We start from the raw sequence: 23,164 nt of genomic DNA, 5'->3' as shown, positions 1-23,164 counted from the left end.
TTCAAAAGGACTGATTTTTATCAAAACAACCTTTATCAATAACTAGTGTTTCTGAACAACTTTTTCAAAATAAATGTCTGTTCAACAAAGGCAGATTTTCTCTTTTTTCACTATACCTTTCCAAAAGGAACTTTTTACCATGGAATAATATTTCTGATAAACATGATTTATCAAAATAAGATAATAAAATAGTAATTTAAAAATTAATAAATGAAATAAAATTATATATGTGTGTGTATATATGTATTTATTTATTTATTTATTTATTTTTACCTCTTCTTCTTCACTACATGTTTTCTTTGCAGGTCTAAAAAAAAAAATAATTCTTTTCAGGCAAATATTAAATACTTAAAATACAAAGAATATCTAAATCATATCTAAACTATATTATTAATAATGTTAACAAAGCACTAAATTTAGATCAAACTGAAAAAAAGCAAAGGAAAATCATAATGTTACTTGCATTATTTGACACGAAGAAATATACCACATTTTTTATTGTCATTTTCAATAAAAACAAGCTTTTACTGGCTCTAAAAACTATTTGGCAAGTACTAGTTATGTTCTTATATGAAAGAAACCCTTTTTTAATAAACATGATATTAGTGTTTTGAGGATCTACTGTGTAAATACTATGCATTATTATGAAAACTTTATACGTTTTAAAGGTATTTTAAGCCTCACAACAATCTTATAAATGTAGGTAATTATATTAGGTGTTTTACACAGGAAGAAAATGAGGCACAGAAAAAAGTAACTTCCCAAAGCTGGTGCAGGTGGTCAAGAGTAGACCCAGAATTCAAATCCAGGAAATGTGCCTTCAAAACACGTGTTTTACAGTACATGATGAAAGTAATATTTAAGTGTTTTTTAAGTATCTGATAGCAAATGAATCTATTAGTATTCCATTTTAGCTATAATTGTAAATAATAATTCAAGAATGTTAACCATATTTTTTAAAATAAAAAGACTTCACACATAGGCAATATTGAAAATTTACTTTCAAACAACTAAAGATTTGCTTCTAAAGAAGTTGATCAATGGGCATTCATATATTCATTCAACTGTCTATTCACGAACAGACACTTATTGAGCACACTATATATGTGTCAATGACACTGTTGGCACAGGAACCATGGCTTCTGTAATTTAGAACTTTATAAACCAAAAGTAATAATCTATGATAGATTAATAGTTTATTTTTCAATTATAAATAAAATCTTTCCCCTTCCCCCAGAATCTAAACAAATATTAAGTTAATATAAGCAGACACTTCAAAGTCCCTAATAAAACCATAGCTATTCATGATACTGTCAAAGGCACTGAATATCTAAAATTATCAAGGAATGATTAGTTCTATTCAGAATGGCCTATGGTTTGTATATTTACTATTATATGTATATTTTTAAATCAATGAATGATAGTATATGCATATTCAATTATATGAAAATACTCCACTATGGAACCAATTCTGAATAAACAACTTCTTCACACAAAAGTACATGAATAGGAATACTAAGGATAATTACGATATATTCTTTAAAAGACTGTAATACAATCAATAAGCTTTCTAACATTTGGAAATGTGAACAAAATTAAATTAAATAACCATGTCTATCTCTATTGGATCATTTCCAGGAGCATGCAAATGTACTCTAAAAACTCCCATCTTAAAATTAAAAAATAAAGAAAATTCCTTTGAACTCCACAGTCTTTTTCAGTTATCATCCATTTCTCTATTACCTTTCTCCATAAAAATTCTCTAAGGAGGGGCACCTGGGTGGCTCAGTGGGTTAAAGCCTCTGCTTTCAGCTCAGGTCATGATTCCAGGATCCTGGGATTGAGCCCCACATCGGGCTCTCTGCTCAGCAGGGAGCCTGCTTCCCCTCCTCTCTCTCTGCCTGCATCTTTGCCTACTTGTGATCTCCATCTGTCAAATAAATAACTAAAATCTTAAAAAAAAATTCTCTAAAGAGTTCTTTATACTTATTCATTACAGTCCAGCATCCACGGTGACTGCTGAAACTGCTCCTTGTTAAAGTCACTTGTCCTCATCTTAACCTTTCAAGCAGTGTGTCTGATATACTTGAGTATTTCTTGTCTTTGCCTGTACCTACACTACAGCATTTTATTTCCATAAAAAGTAATCACTGTTAAAATTCCTTCAGAGGGAAATAAAGAATTTATAGATTTTACCTTCCTTCATCCTGATCCATTCCACTTGAAGTGCTGTCATCATTCATTTGTAGTGGACGAGAAGTTAGAGAAGGGACTTTCTCAAACCTTGGTGTAATCACAGATTCTTTTGATGTTTGTTTTTCTTTTTCCCCTTTCCTTACTTCCTTTGTATCCAAAGCAGGATCGCTATTTTTAAAAATCCAGTTAAAATATCCATTAAAAAGCCAATGTTTTCGGGTGCCTGGGTGGCTCAGTTGGTTAAGCCACTGCCTTTGGCTCAGGTCATGATCCCAGGACTCCCAGGATCAAGTCCGTATCAATCTCCCAGCTCCACGGGGAGTCTGCTTCTCCCTCTGACCTTTTCCCCTCTCGTGCTCTCTCTTACTCTCTCTCTCTCTCTCTCAAATAAATACTCAACTATTCTCTTATACCATACACAAAGATAAACTCAAAATGGATAAAAGACCTGAATGTGAGGCAGGAATCTATCAAAATCCTAGAGGAGAACATAGGCAGTAACCTCTTCAACATTGGCCACAGTAACTTATTTCAAGACAGGTCTCCAAAGGCAAAGGAAACAAAAGCAAAAATGAACTTTTGGGACTTCATCAAGATCAAAAGCTTCTGCACAGCAAAGGAAACAGTCAACAAAACAAAGAGACAACCCACGGATTGGGAGAAGATATTCACAAATGACACTACAGATAAAGGGCTGATTTCCAAGATCTATAAAGAACTCCTCAAACTTAACACACAAAAAACAGATAATCACATCAAAAAATGGGCAGAAGACATGAACAGACACTTCTCCAAAGAAGACATACAAATGGCTAACAGACACATGAAAAAATGTTCATCTTCATTAGCCATCAGGGAGATTCAAACCAAAACCACATTGAGATACCACCTTATACCAGTTAAAAGGGTCAAAATCAACAAGACAGTAAACAATAAGTATTGGAGAAGATGTGGAGAAAGGGGAACCCTCTTACACTGTTGGTGGGAATGTAAGTTGGTGCAGCCACTTTGGAGAACAGTGTGGAGATTCCTTAAAAAATTAAAAATAGAGTTTCCCTATGACCCTGCAATTTTACTACTGGGTATTTACCCCAAAGATACAGATGTAGTGAAAAGAAGGGCCATCTGTACCCCAATGTTCATAGCAGCAATGGCCACAATCATCAAACTGTGGAAGGAGCCCAGATACCCTTCAACAGACAAATGGATAAAGAAGATATGGTCCAGGGGCGCCCGGGTGGCTCAGTGGGTTAAAGCCTCTGCCTTCGGCTCAGGTCATGATCTCAGGGTCCTGGGATCAAGCCCCACATCGGGCTCGCAGCTCAGCAGCGAGCCTGCTTCCTCCTCTCTCCCTCTCTGCCTGCCTCTCTGCCTACTTGTGATCTCTGTCTGTCAAATAAATAAATAAAATCTTTTTTAAAAAAAAAAGAAGAAGAAGAAGAAGATATGGTCCATACATACAATGGAGTATTACGCCTTCATCAAAAAGAGTGAATACCCAACTTTTGTACCAACATGGACAGGAGTAGAGGAGATTATGCTGAGTGAAATAAGTCAAGCAGAGAGAGTCAATTATTATATGGTTTCACTTACTTGTGGAGCATAAGGAATAACATGGAGGACATTGGGAGATGGAGAGGAGAAGTGAGTTGGAGGAAATCGGAAGGGGGACAAACCATGAGAGCAGTGGATTCTGAGAAAGAAACTGAGGATTTTGGAGGGGTGGGGGTGGAAGGTTGGTTGAGCCTGGTGGTGGGTATTAAGTATGGAGCACTGGGTGTGGTGCATAAACAATGAATCTTGGAGCACTGGGAAAAAATTAAATTTTTAAAAATCTTTTTAAAAAAATTTTAAAAATTTTTAAAAGGCCAATACTTTCTAATAATTTTACTGGTAAAGAATTAAAAAAAAACACAATTTTTTGTAAAATTCTGCTACCCATCTCAATTCATTTATTAGTTCACAGAACAGTTACCAAGTCCAACCATATAAAAGAAAATACACATCCCTTGCTTCAAAGTCAGATAAATATACAATTACAATACAATGTCTTTGTGGTGACAAAATGGCTGTGGACCTCTTTGTAGGAGCTGTGGAACCAAGCACCATAAACAAGGGACCTAGGAAAACTCTTGCCTACCCATGCATCAGACAACAGGCACACTCACTACAGTCCCAGCTGTGGACCCAGCAATAGCCCATACACTGGCTCCAGCTCCTTCCTCTCAACCTCCTTCCTCTCAATTTGGGAGCCCCTGGAAAACACTGTCTTAGATAATCACCCATTGAAGAGAGAGCCTTTTTGGAAAACCAGATTTCCTACAGTAAAGTTCCAGCACACCACCAGAGCAAAAAAAAAACCAAAAACCAAAACCCCCAAAAAATCGGGTTTGGACACACTGGAAAGGTGGTCATTAAAAACTACTTCAAATGCAAAGACAGCAATGCAAAAGTTCAAAGAATATAAAAAGTCAAGGAAATATGATACCATGAAATAATCACAATTATCTTCCAGTAATTGATCTCAAACACATGAAGATCAGTAGTTTATCCAAAAAAGAGTTCAAAATAACAGTTTTAAGTAAAGTCAGTGAGCTATAAGAAAACACAAAAAGCCAATTCAGGTGTGGTTGGGTGGCTCAGTCTGTTAAGCACCTGACCCTTGATTTTGTTTCAGGTCATGATTGTAAGGTCATGAGATCCACCCCTGCATCGGGCTTATGCTCAGTGCAGAGTCTGCATGTCCCTCTCCCTCTGCTACTCGTCCAGCTCACACACATGCTCTCTCTAAAATAAATAAATTAAAAAAAAAGTAAAATCTTAAAAAAAAAAAAAAGCCAGTTCAATAAAATGAGAAAAATACTAGATGAACAAAATGAGAAGTTTAATAAAGAGTTGGAAGGGCACCTGGGTGGCTCAGTCAGTTAAGTGTCTGTCTCTTGGTTTCAGCTAAGGTCATGACCTCAGGGTTGTGGGATCGAGCCCCAGGTCTGCTTGACATTCTCTCTCCCGCTCTCTGTCCCTCCCCCAACTTGATCTCTTTAGCTTTCTCTCTCAAATGAATAAATAAAATATATTTTTTAAAAATAGCTGGAAGTAGTTAAAAAAGAACTAAAAAATTCTGGAGCTGAATAATATAGTAAATGAAATGAAAAAAAGCAATAGAAATCACTGACAGGAGGCAACTGGGTGGCTCAGTTGGTAAAGCATCTGCCTTCAGCTCCCATCATGATTTCCGGATCCTTGGATCCAGCCTGGCATCAGGCTCCCTGCTTCCCCCTCTCTCTCTGCCTGCCTCTCTGCCTACCTGTGATCTTTCTCTCTGTGTCAAATAAATAAAAATAAAATCTTTTAAAAAAGAGAGAGAAAAGAAAAGAAATCACTAAGAGGAAAATGGATCCCAAAAAAATCCTGTGAATTTAAAATTTTCAAATTTTAAAACTTTCAAATTATCCAATCAGTGGAGAACAAAGAAAAAAGAAAGAAAGGGTGAGAAAAGCCTGTGTGATTACGGGATACCACTAAAAGAAACAACGTGTAAATTACTGCAGTTCCGGAAGGAGGAGAAGGGAGAAAAAGACATAAGGCTTAAAGAAGTCATGGGTGAGAGCTCTCAAACTTAAAGAAACATTTGGAATCCAAGTTTATGAAACTCAGTCCTCAAACAAACTCAACTTAAAGAGATTTTCTCCAAAACACATTATAATAAAACTGTCAAAATTCAAAATCAAAGAGAGAATTATAAAAACAGCAAGAGAAAAGAAGCTTGTCACCTACAAGTAAACCCTCATAAGGCTATTAGCAATTTCTCAGCAGAAACCTTATATGCCAGGAGAAGAATGGGATTGTATATTCAAAATGCTGAGAGAGGAGCGCCTGGGTGGCTCAGTGGGCTGGGCCTCTGCCTTCAGTTCAGGTCATGATCTCAGGATCCTGGGATTGAGCCCCACATCGGGCTCTCTGCTCAGTGGGGAGCCTGCTTCCCCCTCTCTCTCAGCCTGCTGTTCTACCTACGTGTGATCTCTTTCTCTGTGTCAAATAAATAAATCAAATCTTAAAAAAGAATGCTGAGAGAAAAGAACTGCCAACCAAGAATACTTTACTGAGCAAAACTATCCTACAGAAATCAATCAAATCAAATCAGTAAGTTTGATACACATTAACAGAATGAAAAAAATGATATGATCATCTCACTTTTTTTTTTTAGTATATGTGCTGCCGAAGCGAGCACGATATGATCATCTCACTATGTGCAGAAAACGCATTTGACAAAATTCAACATCTTTTCATAATAAACACTCAATAAAGTGGGTATCAAAGTATCATACCTGAAGATAATTAAGGCCACATACGAAAAACCCACAGCTAACATCATACTCAGTGGCAAAACACTGAAAGTTTTTCCTCTAAGTTCAAGAGTAAGACAAAGGTGCCCACTTTACCACTCGTATTCAACATCAGACTAGATAAAGAAATAAAAGGCATCCAGATCAGAAAAGAAGAAATCAAACTGTCTTTGTCTGCAGAGGATATGATCTTACATATAGAAAATCCTGAAGACACCACTAAAAAGCTGGTAGAACTAGCAAAGATGAAGCATACAAAATCCACATATACAAATCCATTACATTTCTATACATTAACCAAAAATATCTGAAAAAGAAATTTAAAAATACCATTCACAAAAGCATCAAAAAGAACAAAATACATAGGAATAAATTTAACCAAGGAGGTGAAAGATATGTACACTAAAAACTATGAGACTTTGATAAAAGAAACATCAGACACACAAATAGGAAGATATCTCATTATTTATGGATTAGAAGAATCAACACTAAATATCCCATGACTCAAAGCCATCTGTAGATTCAATGCAATCCCTGTCAAAATTTTCAGAGAAATAGGAAAAAGAATGCTTAAATTTATATAGAACAAAAAACACCCCCCCCCCAAAAAAAAAAAAAAAAACACCCCAAATAAGCAAATCAATCCTGGGAAAGAACAAAGCTGGAAGCATCACACTTCCTGTTTTCAAACTGTTACAAAGGTATAGTAATCAAAAATGATCATTCATAAAAACAAACACAAAACCCAAAGAAACAGAATCAAGAACCGGACAATAAACCCATGGATATAGTCAACTAAAATGTGATAAGGGAGCTGAGCACACTCAAGGAAGAAAAGATAATTCTTCAATAAATGATCCTGAGAAAACTGGATATTCACATGCAGAGAATGAAACTGGACCCCTAATTATGCCACTCAGAAAAATTAACCCAAACTGGATTAAAGACTTAAGTATATAACCTTAAACTATAAAACTCCTACAAGAAAACAGGGGAAAGCTCCCTGACATTGATGTTGGCAATGATTTTGGATGTGACATCAAAAGTACAAGCAACAAAAGCAAAAACAGTGGAACAAGCAATGTTTCTGCACAGCAAAAGAAACAAGCAACACTCTAGTTCCATTTACATTGAATATATAGGGGAAGGAAAGGAAAAAATAAGATAAAAACAGAGATGGAAGCAAACCATAAGGGACTCTTAACTAGAGGAAATAAACAGGGTTGCCGGAGGGGAGGTGAGGGGAAGATGGTCTAACTGTGTGGTGGGCATTAGGGAGGGAACTTGTGATGAGCACTGGGTGTTACATGCAAGTGATGAATCACTAAAGTCTACTCCTGAAACTAGTAATACAATACATGTTAACTAAGTTGAGTTTAAATAAAATCTAAAAAACAAAGCAGAAACAAGTAACATAATGAAAAGGCAACCTACAGAATGAAAGAAAATATGTGCAAACCACGCTATCCGAAAAAGGTTAATATCTAAAGTATATATGAAATTCATACAATTCAACAGCAAAAAAAAACCGCCAAAACAAATAATTCAATTAAAAACTGGGCAAGGCACCTTAATAGACAGCTTTCCTCAGAAGATATTCAAATGGCCAACAGGACCAAAAAATGGGCTTGACATCACTATTCATCAGGGAAACGCATATCAAAACCATAATGATATATCTATCACCTCACACCTGTTAAAATGGCTTACATCAAAAAGGGAAGAGATACCACTGGCAAAGTTGTGCAGAAAAAGGAATCCTTATACACTGTTACAGGACTGTAAACTGGTACAGCCACTATACAAAACAGTGTGGAGGTTCCTCAAAAAACTAAAAATAGAACTATCAGATGATCCAGTAATGCCACTTCTGGGAACATTCTGACGGAAATGAATCAGTATCTCAAAGAGGCATCTGCGCCTCTACGTTTACTGCAGCATTATTTACAACTGCCAAGACACGGAAACCTATATGCCCATCAGTGGGTCCACAGATTTAAAAATGTGCTACATATTTACAGTGGAATATTTTTAGCCACAAAAAAAGTTGCCTTTTTTTAGCCACAAAAAAAGAGGGAGACCCTGCCATTTGCGACAACATAAATGAACCTTGAGGGAATTATGCTAAGTGAAGGAAGTCACACAAAAAGACAAATAATCGGGCACCTGGGTAGCTCAGTGGGTTAAAGCCTCTGCCTTCGGCTCGGGTCATGATCCCAGGGTCTTGGGATCGAGCCCCGCATCGGGCTCTCTGCTTAGCGGGGAGCCTGCTTCCTCCTCTCTCTCTGCCTGCCTCTCTGCCTACTTGTGATCTCTCTCTGTCAAATAAAGAAATAAAATCTTTAAAAAAAAAAAAAGACAAATAATCTATGATCTGACTTACACGTGGAATCTTTAAAAAAACACATTTACAGACTTCTGGTTGCCAGTGGTAGGAGGCTGAGGGAAATATGTAGACATTGGCTAAAGGGTACAAACTTCCCATTACAAGGTTAATAAGATCTGAGGATCTAATGTACAGGATGGTGATTACAGTTAACAATACTGTTATATATTTGAAAGTTGCTAAAAGAGTTGCTAAAAAAGAAATGATAATTATGTGAGGTGATAGAGTTATTAACACTATTATCATTTTACAATATAAAAGTGTATTAAAGTAATACAGGTATACCTTATACTTACAAAGTTATCTGTCAATTATACCTCAAAAAATCTGGACAAAATTCAACAATACTCATAAGTCATTATATCACACTCAAAAATAGCAAAATTCTGATTAATTTTGTTTGAAAATAAAATTATTTGGGGGTGCCCGGGTGGCTCAGTCAGATAAGGTCTGCCTTCTGCTCAGGCCATGATCTCCAAGTCCTGGGATCGAGCCCCAGATCGGGCTGCCCACTGAGCTTCTTCCTCTCCCTTTGCCCCTCCCTCCTGCTCATACTCTCTCTCACAAATAATTTTTTTTTAATTTTCTTAAAGAAAATGATTTGGTAATTTTTGTACACTTTTAGTCCACTATTTAATTCTAATATAAAAAGCTAGATTTACTAATACAAAATTATAATTACTTTTTTATGGACTAAATGCATGCAAGAGAATATTAATAGCATATAGCTACATAAACTCACAAAAAGACTGAAATTTCCCACAAAAGATTATTTATTTAGGAATTGAACATGAGTCCCTAAGAGCACTGAAAACAAAAACAAAGCCAGCAATTACTGTTTTAAAACTGTTAAACAGGTAACTATTCTACTTAAAATGTAACATCCAATAAAGAAGGATCTTCCTGAAAGCAATTATTAAACAATTTTTCTTGACCTAAATTTCAAAAATAAATCTATAATTACAGAATATTAAATAGATTTCATTTTGAACACAGTTGATAGAAGCAACTTTTAAATAGAAAAAAATCTAGTTAAAGTCGCCTCAAACTTAGGGTGGAGGGAACCCAACTCTGAAGCGATAGTAACAAGAAGCCACCAGATGCAGTTTTAAATGTGTGTAATTGATCGAGGCCTACTGGCCTCACTCGCCAACCAGGCAATGTCAGCTCCTCCTTTCTAAAAGAAAGCCAATATTGGAACAAAATTACCCCAATACACATGCCTCAAGTGCCAACCAACCAACCAACAGTCTCACCCAAATTACCATGGTGTTTCAGATGATGACAAACCACTTAATTCTCTGACAGTCCCCCAAATCTTAAACTCTACTCTTCCCAAAACCCTATATAAGAATAGCAGACTGCTCTGTCAGAAAAGACTGACCAGCATAGTTCTCACTTACTAGCAGGCAATAAATTAGCTTCATCTTTTTATTTTACATATTGAGGGCTCATAATCCTTTCGCAAGAATTGTTAAAGTCCTATAATACTTTACCATCATATTTCATTTTCCTTAACAAAATATAAAGTTTGTGATTCCTTTGATCCATTTTACTATAATTAAAACTAACATAAATACCAGTAAAAGAATAAGTAGCAAGTAACAACATTGGGCCCCCCAAAAATTAAAAAAAAAATGTATATACCTGACAGATTAAATTGTCAGAAGGGACGCATGTCAAACTTTCTTTTTGTTTCAGTAAGGATCAGTATTATGTTAAAAACAATACATGCAGGTTAAACTCCATTCACTCAATATATATTTATTGGATAGAACTATATATGCTAGAACGTTTTCTAGGCACCGAGAACATGGCAATGAACAGATAAAAATCCTACTCATGATTGACATAAACACAAGAAAACAATAAAGTACACAGGCAAAATAGACAGTAGTAGAGGAGAAAAAGTAAAGCAGAGAAATCAAATTTTGATGTGCTACAAGGAAAGGAATAATCAGGATAACCAAGAAAGGCCTTAATTTGTTTTAAAGATTTTATTTATTTATTTGACAGAGAGAGAGAGATCACAAGTAGGCAGAGACGCAGGCAGAGAAAGCGGGGGAAGCAGGCCCCCCACTGAGCAGAGAGCCTGATGCAGGGCTTGATCCCAGGACCCTCGGACCATGACCCAAGCTGAAGGCAAGGCTCAACCCACTGCGCCACTCAGGTGCCCCAAAGACCTTAATTTTTAAGCAAAAATTAAAAAAGAAAAAAAAAGGAAGGCGCAAGGAGCAAGCAAGCCATAAGGGTATTGATGGGAAAAGCACTCCAGACAGAGTCAACAGCAAGTAGAGAGGTATGCTCAAAGTGTTTATAGTGAGGGGGGGGAAAAAAGTGAAACATTCAGTGTACCTCAGCAGAGTGAAAGGACAGAAAATAGGAGTTCAAATCAAGGAGAGGTGGTAAGCAATAGGGAGAGACCCGAGATGAACACATCATACAAGGCCTTGTAGGTGTTAGAAAGAACTTCGGCATATACTCTGAGTGAAATGGGAGGCAACTGGGGTTTGAGCAGAGGAAGACATAATCTGACTTATGTTTTAAAAGACCCACTGTGTTTAGAATTAATGGAAAAAGAAAAGACAAAAGAACAAACAAGAAGACCAATTAGTTAATTATTACACTTATACAGACAACAGATGACAGTGGCTTGGTCATGGAGGATGTGTTTGGCTTCTGGATATATTTTGAAGGAAGACCTGAGAAGACTGGCTGACAGATTGGAGGGGATGTGTGTGAAAGAGAAAAAGACAGGAGTCAAAGATGATACCAAGTTTTTTGGCAGAGCAACTAGAAGAATTGTCATTAACTTAATTAGGAAAGACAAGAAGGGCAGGTATAAGAAAGAATATCAGTAGTTCAATTTTGGACATGTTAAGTTTGCAATACCTAATAACTATCCCAAAGAAATATCAAATAGGTGGTTTTATATGTAGGTCTGGAATTCCACAGAGAGATGTGGGCTGGAGATACAAACTTGAGGATCATTAGAATATACAAGATAGCAAAAGTCAAGAGAAAGACAAGGACTGATTCCTGGAAGACTTCCATGTGGAAGAGGTGGAGAATGAGGAGAAAGAAGCAAATCAGGCTGAGACGTACAGACTAGAAAGGCAGGGGGAAACCAGGTGAGTGAGTGATATCCTGAAAGCTAAATGAAGGCAGAATTTTGGAGAAGAGAGTTTTCCAATGGGTCCAATATTGCTGATAGGTTAAATAAAATGAGATCTAAGAAAATATGTCTAGATTTATTAAAATGAAAATCAGTAGTAACCTTTGAAAAATCAATTCTAGAGTAACGGGAGTGACAATTACTAGTGAGAATTTAAGAGTGAATGGGAGGGAAATAAGGATCACTGAGTGTACATGGTTCTTTTAAAGATTTCATAGCTAAGTGGAATGATCATAGATGACTTAATTTTCTTGTTTAGTTCAATCCTTACATAATGATGACGCAGTATTTTGGTAATATTTTGAAATTTTTTAAATTATATACGTGTAGCACCAATTTTTTTTTTTTTTTTAATGCCAAACCAAGGGGATGCTTGAGTGGCTTAGTCCATTAAGTCTCTGACTCTTGGTTTTGGCTCAGGCCATGATCTCAGGGTTGTGGGATCAAGTCCTGCACAGGGCTCTGCTCTCAGTGCCAAGGCTGCTTGGCCCTCTCCCCACCACCGCACCTCACCCCCAACTCTCTCTCTAATATAAACAAATAAAATCTTTTTTAAAAAGCCAGACCAAGGCATTAAATAATTCATGAAATTATACAAGCAAAAGACTCCTTAAAAATTTTCTAGATATATAATATTATATAACATGATTCATTTTTTCTCACGCTTAGAAAGACCACAGAAAAACTCTAAGTTCCAACAACAGTATTTCATGCTTGATAAAAATCATCTAACTCTAGGATATCCTTTACTATCCAAAATAATTAGTCATATTAAAATTCTGTAAGAGAAGTACAAGGGGTATAGAATACAGAAAATATTCCTATTTTGTAAACTGAATTCTCATAAATTCTATAATATGAAGTCACCATTGAAAATTTTGGTGTGGCGCATGTAGAAATAGATTCTCTTTAAAAAGGAAGGATAATAGGGACGCCTGGGTGGCTCAGTTGGTTAAGCGGCTGCCTTCAGCTCAGGTCATGATCCTAGCGTCCTGGGATCGAGTCCCACATCAGGCTCCTTGCTCAGCAGGGAGCTTGCTTCACCCTCTGCCTCTGCCTGCCACTCTGTCTGCCTGTGCTCTCTCTCTCTCACTCTGACTAATAAATAAATAAAATCTTTAAAAAAAAAAAAAGGAAGGATAATAGCACGCGTGCAAGTTACCTTAAGAAGAAGATTCAATGCATTGGCAACATCTTGGTTTATAGGACAGGGATCAAATCAAATGTTTGTATAGAACATGGGACAAGTTGCCATATGAAATCTCTTGATGATATTCAGATCAATTTGAGGGCCCAACAGTTGAGCGCTCATGCATTAGGAACCAAAACCAAAACCTAGTGACTATCAATTTTGTTGGAAATAAGAGTGCCAGTATAGCAGGTAACTTCATTTTGCAACACAGCAGATATTAAAAGTATTCTATTTTTCACAAAACTCGACCATTCTCCTATACCATAACCAAAGATAAACTCTAAATGGATGAAAGACCTCAATGTGAAACAGGAATCCATCAAAATCCTAGAGGAGCACACAGGTAGTAACCTCTTCGACATCAACCCCAGCAACTTCTTTCAAAACATGTCTCCAAAGGAAAAGGAAACAAAAGTGAAAATGAACTTTTGGAACTTCCTCAGGATAAAAAACTTCTTCACAGCAAAGGAAACAGTCAACAAAACAAAGAGACAACCCATGGAATGGGAGAAGATATTTGCAACTGACACTACAGATAAAAAGGGCTGGTATCTAAAATCTATAAAGTACTTTCCAAACTCCACACCCAAAAAACAAATAATCAAGTCAAAAAATGTGCAGAACAACAGACACATGAAAAAGTGCTCCACATCACTCGGCATCAGGGAAATACAAATCAAAACCACAATGAGATACCACCTCACACCAGTCAGAATGGCTAAAATTAACAAGTCAGGAAATGATAGATACTGGCGAGAATGTGGAGAAAGGGGAACCCTTCTATACTGCTGGTGGGAATGCAAGCTGGTACAACCACTCCGGAAAACAGCATGGAGGTTCCTCAAAAAGTTGAAAATAGAGATACCCTACAACGAGCAATCACACTACGGGGTATTTACCCTAAAGATACAAACATAGTTATCTGAAGGGGCACGTGCACCTGAATGCTTATAGCAGCAATGTCCACAATAGCCAAATGATAGAAAGAACCTAGATGTCCATCCACACATGAATGGATAAAGAAGATGTGGTATATATACACAATGGAATACTATGCAGCCATCAAAAGAAATGAAATCTTGCCATTTGCAATGACGTGGATAGAACTACAGGGTATTATGCTGAGCGAAATTAGTCAATCAGAGAAAGACAATGATCATATGATCTCCCTGATATGAGGAAGTTGAGAGGCAATGTGGAGGGGTTGGGGGGTAGGAAAGGAATAAATGAAACAAGATGGGATCGGGTGGGAGACAAATCATAAGAGACTCTCACAAAACAAACTGAGGGTTGCCAGGGGGAGGGGGGTACAGAGAGGGTGGTTGGGTTATGGACATTGGGGAAGGTATATGCTATGGTGAGTGCTGTGAAGTGTAAAAACCCGGTGACTCACAGACCCGTACCCCTGGGGCTAATAATACATTATATGTTAATTAAAAAATAAAAAATTATATTAAAAAAATGGGCAGAAGACATGAACAGACACTTCTCCAAAGAAGACATACAAATGGCTAACAGACACATGAAAAAATGTTCATCACAGGGGCACCTGGGTGGCTCAGTGGGTTAAAGCCTCTGCCTTCAGCTCAGGTCATGATCTCAGGGTCCTGGAATTGAGCCCCGCATCGGGCTCTCCACTCGGCGGAGAGCCTGCTTCCCCCTCTCTCTCTGCCTGCCTCTCTGCCTACTTGTGATCTCTGTCTGTCAAATAAATAAATAAAATCTTTAAAAAAAAAAATGTTCATCATCATTAGCCATTAGGGAAGTTCAAATCAAAACCACAATGAGATACCACCTTACACCAGTTAGAATGGTCAAAATTAACAGGACAGGAAACAACAAGTGTTGGAGAGAATGTGGAGAAAGTGGAACCCTGTTATACTGTTGGTGAGAATGCAAGTTGGTGCAGCAGCTTTGGAAAATAGTATGGAGGTTCCTCAAAAAGTTAAAAAGAGAGCGACCCTAAGACCAGCAATTGCATTACTGGGCATTTACTTCAAAGATACAGGTGTAGCAGGGGCGCCTGGGTGGCTCAGTGGGTTAAAGCCTCTACCTTCAGCTCAGGTCATGATCCCAGGGTCCTGGGATCGAGCCCCACATTGGGCTCTCTGCTCAGCAGGGAGCCAGCTCTCTCCTCTCTCTGCCTGCCTCTCTGCCTACTTGTGATCTCTGTCTGTCAAATAAATAAATAAAATCTTTAAAAAAAAAAAAAAGATACAGATGTAGTGAAAAGAAGGGCCATATGCATCCCAATGTTCATAGCAACAATGTCTACAATAGGCAAAATGTGGAAGGAGCAGAGGTACCACCCTTCAACAGATGAACAGATAAAGAAGATATGGTCCATATATACAATGGAATATTCCTCAGCCATCAAAAAGTATGAATACCAACATCTGCATCAACGTGATGGAACTAAAGGATATTATGCTGAGTGAAGTAAGTCAAACAGAGAAAGACAATTATGACATGGTTTCACTTATTTGTGGAACATAAGGAATAGCATGGAGGACATTAGAAGGAAGGGAAAAATAAAGGGGGGAAAAACCAGAGGGGGAGATGAACCATGAGAAACTATGGACTCTGGGAATCAAACTGAGGGTTTTATTTTTTTTAAAGATTTTTATTTATTTATTTATTTGACAGACAGAGACCACAAGTAGACAGAGAGGCAGGCAGAGAGAGAGAGAGAGGGAAGCAGGCTCGCCACCGAGCAGAGAGCCCGATGCAGGACTCGATCCCAGGACCCTGAGATCATGACCCGAGCCGAAGGCAGCAGCTCAACCCACTGAGCCACCCAGGCGCCCCCAAACTGAGGGTTTTAAAGGGGAATGGGGTGGGGGAGTTGAGTGAGCCCATTGATGGGTAGTAAGAAGGGCACGTATTGCATAGAGCACTGGGTGTTATACACAAACAACGAATCACAGAACACTACATCAAAAACTAATGATGGACTGTATGGTGACTACCATAACGTAATTTAAAAAAAAAGAAAAAGAAATGCTGGGATAGAAAAACAAATAAGTTGGGCGCCTGAGTGGCTCAGTGGGTTAAAGCCTCTGCCTTCAGCTCAGGTCATGATCCCAGGGTCCTGGGATCGAGCCCCACATCGGGCTCTCTGCTCCGCGGGGAGCCTGCTTCCTCCTCTCTCTGCCTGCCTCTCTACCTACTTGTGATCTCTGTCTGTCAAATAAATAAATAAATCTTAAAAAAAAAAAGAAAAGAAAAACAAATAAGTAAATAAAAGTATTCCAAAATTTGCATAAAATATGACATCAAACCAAAAACTTTAAATACACTTTGTTAAACAATCAGTACTTTGTAGACCTAAACTCATTTTTTCAAACAGTCACATACTACATTGTTTTGCAGGGGTGAAAATTTACTTCCCTATTGACAGATACTTAGACTATCTCCAACTTTTTTATATGAAAATAATGCTATAATAAATATCCTTAACATATGTCATATTTTATATATATAACAATGTATAATAAATGTCCTTAGAATGTGTGTGTGTGTGTGTGTGTTTACATGTTTTCCTATAGGATCTAGTCTTGGCAATGAAGCTCTTGGGATAAAGGGACAGAATATTTAAAGTTTTTGGAACACACTGCTAAATCATCCTTCAGAAAGAGTTTACCAATTTTATTTAACAACAGTGTATAAGAATGCCCTTTTCTTCACATTTGCTAACTTTGGTTGTTAATTTTTTAATAAAATATTTATCACTATGATTGCAAAAAATGCTATCTCATTATTTAAATTTTTCTGATTAGCACCCAAGATGAAATAGCCTTACTAAAAAACATAAAATTTGTTAATCATGAATGTTAGCTCCAACTAGAATTTGTTTTATAGGAAAATAATAATTACCTACTATTTAAGTATTGCTATAGGCTTACCCATCAGATTCTTCATTTTCCGTAATAGGACATAGGTTGTTATCAGTTTTTCCACTCCCTATTGGATGCATTAGTCCAGCAGCAGCAGAAGCATATACGCTTTCTAACACTGCCATTTCATCATTTTGGTGCTTCTCCGTTTCTTCAATCTTTAATGGAAGTTTGATATGAAGGATAATCATTACTAGTTTATTCATTAAAAAGAACTTTTTTTCATTAATTATACATGTTTTAAAGATTTTATTTATTTATTCATCAGAGAGAGAGAGAAAGAGCACAAGCAGGAGGAGGTGTCGGCAGAGGAAGAAGGAGGCTCCCTACTGAGCAGGGAGCCCAATGCAGGACCCCATCCCAGGACCCTGGGATCATGACCCGAGCCAAAGGCAGACTCTTAACCAACTGAGCCACCCAGGCATCCCAGAACATTTTTCAATAATTATATCATTTGACTCTTAGCTTTTCATAATTTTAATTGATAAAAATATTTTGTGGTTATCATTACAAGTAACTTCAATTTTTATAAATTTTCCTTCATTTCTATTTCAATAAAAAGAGAGGAATTGGGATGCATGGGTACCTCCGTGGATAAGTATCTGCCTTCAGTTCAGGTCATGATAGAGTCCAGACCTGCTTCTCCTTCTGCCAGTACCTCCCCCTGCTTGTGTGCACCCGCTCTCTTGCTCTCTCCTTCCCTCTCACTCTCTCTGACAAATAAATAAAATCTTTAAAATAAATAAATAAATAAATAAAATTAAAATAGCAGAATTTTCCAAATTTTCAAAAAGGGCTTTCTTAATTTTGTATTCACATCCATGCTTTTCTACCTAACATTCCCCACCCCACCCTATCTGATCAGCAGATAAAAAAGAAATAAAAAGACAAAGACACAAAATTTGTGGGCTTCTGTCTTTACCATCTGGATTTTACATAAATAGTCAGATTTAAAGGCTGTGACACTGTGGTGCTCTAGGAACAAACAGGAAGCTTTCCTCTTTCTGGACCAAGGTATTCCTTTCCCAACTGCCTCTTATAATTCTTTTTTCATTTGGTTCCTAGGGTTACCAGTAAAGTGACAGCGTTCATTAAAATATATGAACCAAGTCCACCACAACACACACAAAAAAAACCCAGAGTGAATCTTCTCTTAGTGTAGAATTTTGGGAAATGAGTAATGCTCCCCAAGTTCTACATTCAGTAACCATAAAATTTTATAGCTAGAAGGTATAAAAGTAATTATCTACTTTAATCCCATTTTCTACTGATGATGGGAGTAAAACCAAAAAAGGTTAATGATTTGTCCAAAGTTCCTAAAGTGGCATTACCTAGCATTTTATGGCACCAAAAGAGATGATATAATTCTTTAATGCCAAATCACATAAGTTACCAAATTCATTAAATTAATCAGATACATTAAAAGTGTGACATTGGCACAATAATTTAATACCTTACTTGGGGACGAGGTGCTTAGCTACTTTTTCTTTTAAAGAAGGATATCTCTATATTTTTGTCTATTTTTTAAAATTCAATTTACCTCAAAAGTCAGTTTTCTCCCTTCCAGTTAAATACTGAAGTCTTACTGAAGGTTTATGCTACTACCTACGTTATAAAAATCATACATGTCAAAATGGACCATACTTTATTAAACATAATATGAAGGTTTGGCTCAACAGAAACGTGTGAAAATGGTGATTAAAAAGAAAAAAATGTGGAGTGGGCGCCTGGGTGGCTCAGTCAGTTTGGCCTTTGACTCTTGATTTTGGTCATGATCTTGGGGTCATGGGATGGAGTCCTGCATCAGGCTCCATGCTCAGTAGAAGTCTGCTTCTCTCCCTCCCTCTGGTGATGAGTTTTAACTTTTTTTTCCACTCGAATTTGTCTTGTTTGGTCCACATGTCCTCATACTTTTGAACAGAGGGATGTTCTGAATATAAAAATATATCATCCTCTCTATCACATTCCTTATTCATTCCTGGTTCTTGAGCCATTTTTGATAGATATAGAAGTTAAATTGCTGTATTTGATTTTCAGATGTCCTTTCTGTTGGCATACATGTTTGTAAAATAACTTTATCCTTAAGTAATCAAGTATGGACAAAGAAAAAAATTAGAAAATAATTAAAATTTAACTGTTAAGCTATGTTAAGCTGCTCCCAAGTCACTGGATTGTAACTAAGAAGCAAAAAATAACTTGCCCTAGCCTGAGACAGAAGAAAAACACAAATCTATAAACTTAACTTTATCAGTTTTTTTTAAATTGAACAATTCATTACATGTTACATCTACCAAAAAATGAATTAGATGATTTTCAATGTTACAAACTTAAAAACATTTTATCTTACTATTCCTTAAACAGTGAGCCCCAATAGTGCATTTGAGGATTTTTTTAAAGATTAGTAACTAGAGAATAGGCAAACTTATTATTAGGAGCCAAAATCAATAAACATCAATCAGAAAGAAAAATAAATTCCTAAATTTTAATTCAAATTACATACTATGATAGTGTCATACATCACTATAAATTATCTGCCTGTATCCAGCTATTGTAACGTCCACTGAGAGTGGATAAGAAAAATGTTAATAGGGGCGCCTGGGTGGCTCAGTGGATTAAGCCGCTGCCTTCGGCTCAGGTCATGATCTCAGGGTCCTGGGATCGAGCCCCGCATCAGGATCTCTGCTCCGCAGGGACCCTGCTTCCTCCTCTCTCTCTCTGCCTGCCTCTCTGCCTACTTGTGATCTCTCTGTGTCAAATAAATAAATAAAATCTTAAAAAAAAAAAAAAAGAAAGAAAAATGTTAATAATATTTACAGATTCCCTATACTGAAATGAAATAACTGAGAAAGTGCCTGTTTATTACCCAACTACAAAGGTCCCATTCTGGAAGGTGTGATTCTACAATAGGCAATTGTGTTGATTTTATGACCCTACTCTCTGAAGTCGACTACACAGAGATCACAAAGCAAAATAAATCTTTAATCTTGGCATTAGTGACTGGCAATACAGAACTGCACATTTTGAACCACTGAGAACTGCACATTAAGAACCACTAAGAACCACTCCTTCTACATGAATCTAAGTCAGTAGTCATCATTGTTGTACTGCTCATAATTTCAACTGCTTAAACACACAGTTCAGTATTTGATGTTACCTTTTCAGCATGTAAAAACTTATAAAAATGGAAGAAGCAAACAATATTCAGGAATTTTTTTGGTCCAATTCCAAGGATAAAGCTTAACTATAAGTTACTATAAATTATAACAATATTTTAAATTTGGTAACTTATTATAAAATTTTACAAAAACTAAATATTAAATTATAATCTATCAACTTCATTACATTCTGTTCAGAAGATAATTTCAATTGAACTATGTTACATTCTTAAAACAGGGAAAACAATATAAAATTGGAAATTGAAATTGAAATTTGTATATACCTGCAGGTGTTTATTTTCACTTTCACTAAGACTTTCTTCCTCTTCTTCTGTTGTCATTTCTAAGTCTAGTTCTGCTGAAAAATCTATATGTGTAATTAAAATGGACAAATTAGAATGGTTAGATAAAAGCTATAACCTTCATAAAAACAGAAAACAACATCTTATCAATTAAGAGTGTTAATTAAACTTAATCTTTAGCTGAATATTTACTTTAAGAAATACTTTTCATTATCAAAAACTTCAACAAACCATTTGGGAAATACTAAATGTCACTAGGTTAAAGGCATACAAACATCTCAAAGAATCATTCACAAATTCACCCACCTAACACCAATGAATGAAACAATCAGAAACAAAATTTTAAAATGCAGCAGAAAGATATAAATCATAACAGACTATTCTTTGCCTTGTTACAGTGCCTCTTAAACAACACCCTAAGCTTCAACTACAACATTACTCATGGTTTCCAAAATTACTAGTATTTTTTATGCCTTTATCAGTGTACAACCTTCCTACGGGTGTATTTCCCTGATGAGTATAAACATTCCTAAAATGTTTTCCTCTACTACTTGACAAATTTCTTCACATCTTATAGGACACAGACTGCTACGTAAAGTCATCCTTGATTAAGGCTACCCTTCCCTAGATAAATAGATCTCTTTCTTTGGGGCTACGTTAGTACCATACAGATTTTTCTAGTGTATCTTCACCACCTGAACTGTAAGTTACTTCTTTTTATATATATATATATTTCTTTTGTTACTAGACTGTATGGGACAATCTCTCTCTTTCTCTTTTTTAAGAGAGAGAGAGGGGGGTAAGGAGAAGAGGGAGAGAGAATTTTGACCAGGCTCCATGCCCAGCACTGAGCCCCACACGGGGTTTGATCTCACAACTCTGAGGTCATGACCTGAGCCAAAATCAAGAGTTCGACAGTCAACCGACTGAGCCCCCCAGGCACCCCTGTATGGGACAATCTCTTAAATCATCTCTGTGTAAACAGTCTTTATTTTACTCAGTAATTATTTACTGAGTCCCCAGTAAGTGCTAGTAACCCAGATTTAAAGAAGCATGTAGATAAAAGGTGTCAGGAATGGATTTTCTAGAGATAATGCCTGAACTGAGACAGCAACACTGAGGTCAGACAGATTCAAAAGGGTTAGAGGGCGGAAAATGGGGGTAGTATACAAGCCTGTAATAAGACAAGGGAGAGAAACACATAACAGGGTAAATATCTGTCTAAAACACAGGAATCAAAGAGAAAGACATCAAAAGCAGTTCAGAATGCCAGAGAAAAGGGCAGACAGTAGAAAGGGTTAGAGAGCTTAGCAGAACTCAAAATTATGAAAGCTTTATGTGTAATTTTAAGATACCTGGACACAAACATATTTTCAACAATGGTTCACAGTCATATTTGCATTTGAGACATATCACTCTAAACGCTGTGGAGAGGGATGAATTTGAGAGGAATTGTAATAAAAGACGGGAGATGAATTAGAAGGCACTGATACAAAATAAAGATGAAGCACACCTAAACTGACAGATGGTTCTAGAAATATTGAGGATATAAAATTATCAGGGCCAGTACAGAATAAATCTATATTAAATGAATAAACACATACTCTTGGGTCCCTAGCAACTAACTTTGCTCAGTACTTTATAAAAGGCATCAAGTGGGAATTATTCTACATGAATTGTTTTAAGTATTTATTTTATAATTTTTCTGTTCCATATCTTCCTGTGTTACAGGAGCCTGTAGGTGCTTTGTTTTTAAAGTCCTGCTTCTTGGATCCACCAAGCTCATGAGGAAGTAACAGGAACAAGTCACTTATATAGGTAAATAACTTTGAATTCATTGTCTGCATTCACTACTCTAGAAGATAATTGAAAATCTTTTGAAAATATAGTGTTAATTCGACAAGTAAAGAAAGAACTTAAAACTACAGGGGTGAAAAAAATACTGTACAATTTATTAGTACCAAACTGATCATATGACTGATAAAAGGCACTGAGTTAACTGGTACATTAAGTAGAGCACACATTAGATATGGTTAATCAATAGACTGAGTGTATCAGGAGAATATTATTTTTAAATGATGCAGTATTCCTTAAAACCAATATCCCGCCTATTCATCAAAATTAATGAAAGGCGGCGCCTCGGTGGCTCAGTCAATTAAGTGGCTGCTTTTAGCTCAGGTCATGATCCCAGGGTCCTGGGATGGAGTCCCGCATCGGGCTCCCAGGTCAGTGGGGAGTCTGCTTCTCCCTCTGCCCCTCCTCCCACTTTTTCTCTCAATCTCTCTCAAATAAATAAAATCTTTCGTTTGGGAAGCTGCTTTTTCTAGTTACATTGAATATAATTTGACCAATACTTGTGAAATTTCAAGATATAAAAGTAAAGCTAAGAAACTGTGTTTTCAATAAGCAATCTTTAGACCTCTACCTAGTATTCCCAGCTGGGCACAAACTTGTAAATATAATCCTGCTAATCACTCTCTAGTGAATGTTAAAAAATAGCCTAAAAGAAATTACTT

The 23,164-nt window shown here is 36.6% G+C and overlaps 1 protein-coding gene across 1 annotated transcript in view; it reads right to left on the bottom strand.

The window, feature by feature from the left end:
- The window catches only part of LOC123946509 (ankyrin repeat domain-containing protein 26-like), a 95,565-nt gene that overhangs the window by 68,813 nt on the left and 3,588 nt on the right, over nucleotides 1–23,164 (bottom strand). Inside the window, exons 4-7 of the mRNA XM_046011871.1 lie at nucleotides 20,631–20,713; nucleotides 17,201–17,349; nucleotides 2,197–2,364; nucleotides 274–307 (exon numbers count right to left, since the gene is read on the bottom strand). Coding sequence (XP_045867827.1) covers nucleotides 274–307; nucleotides 2,197–2,364; nucleotides 17,201–17,349; nucleotides 20,631–20,713 — 434 coding nt within the window. The remainder of the gene's footprint in view (nucleotides 1–273; nucleotides 308–2,196; nucleotides 2,365–17,200; nucleotides 17,350–20,630; nucleotides 20,714–23,164) is intronic.

Source organism: Meles meles, chromosome 7 (assembly GCF_922984935.1).
Source record: "Meles meles chromosome 7, mMelMel3.1 paternal haplotype, whole genome shotgun sequence".
NCBI lineage: Eukaryota > Metazoa > Chordata > Mammalia > Carnivora > Mustelidae > Meles > Meles meles.
This window is presented reverse-complemented; position numbering and strand designations above follow the sequence as displayed.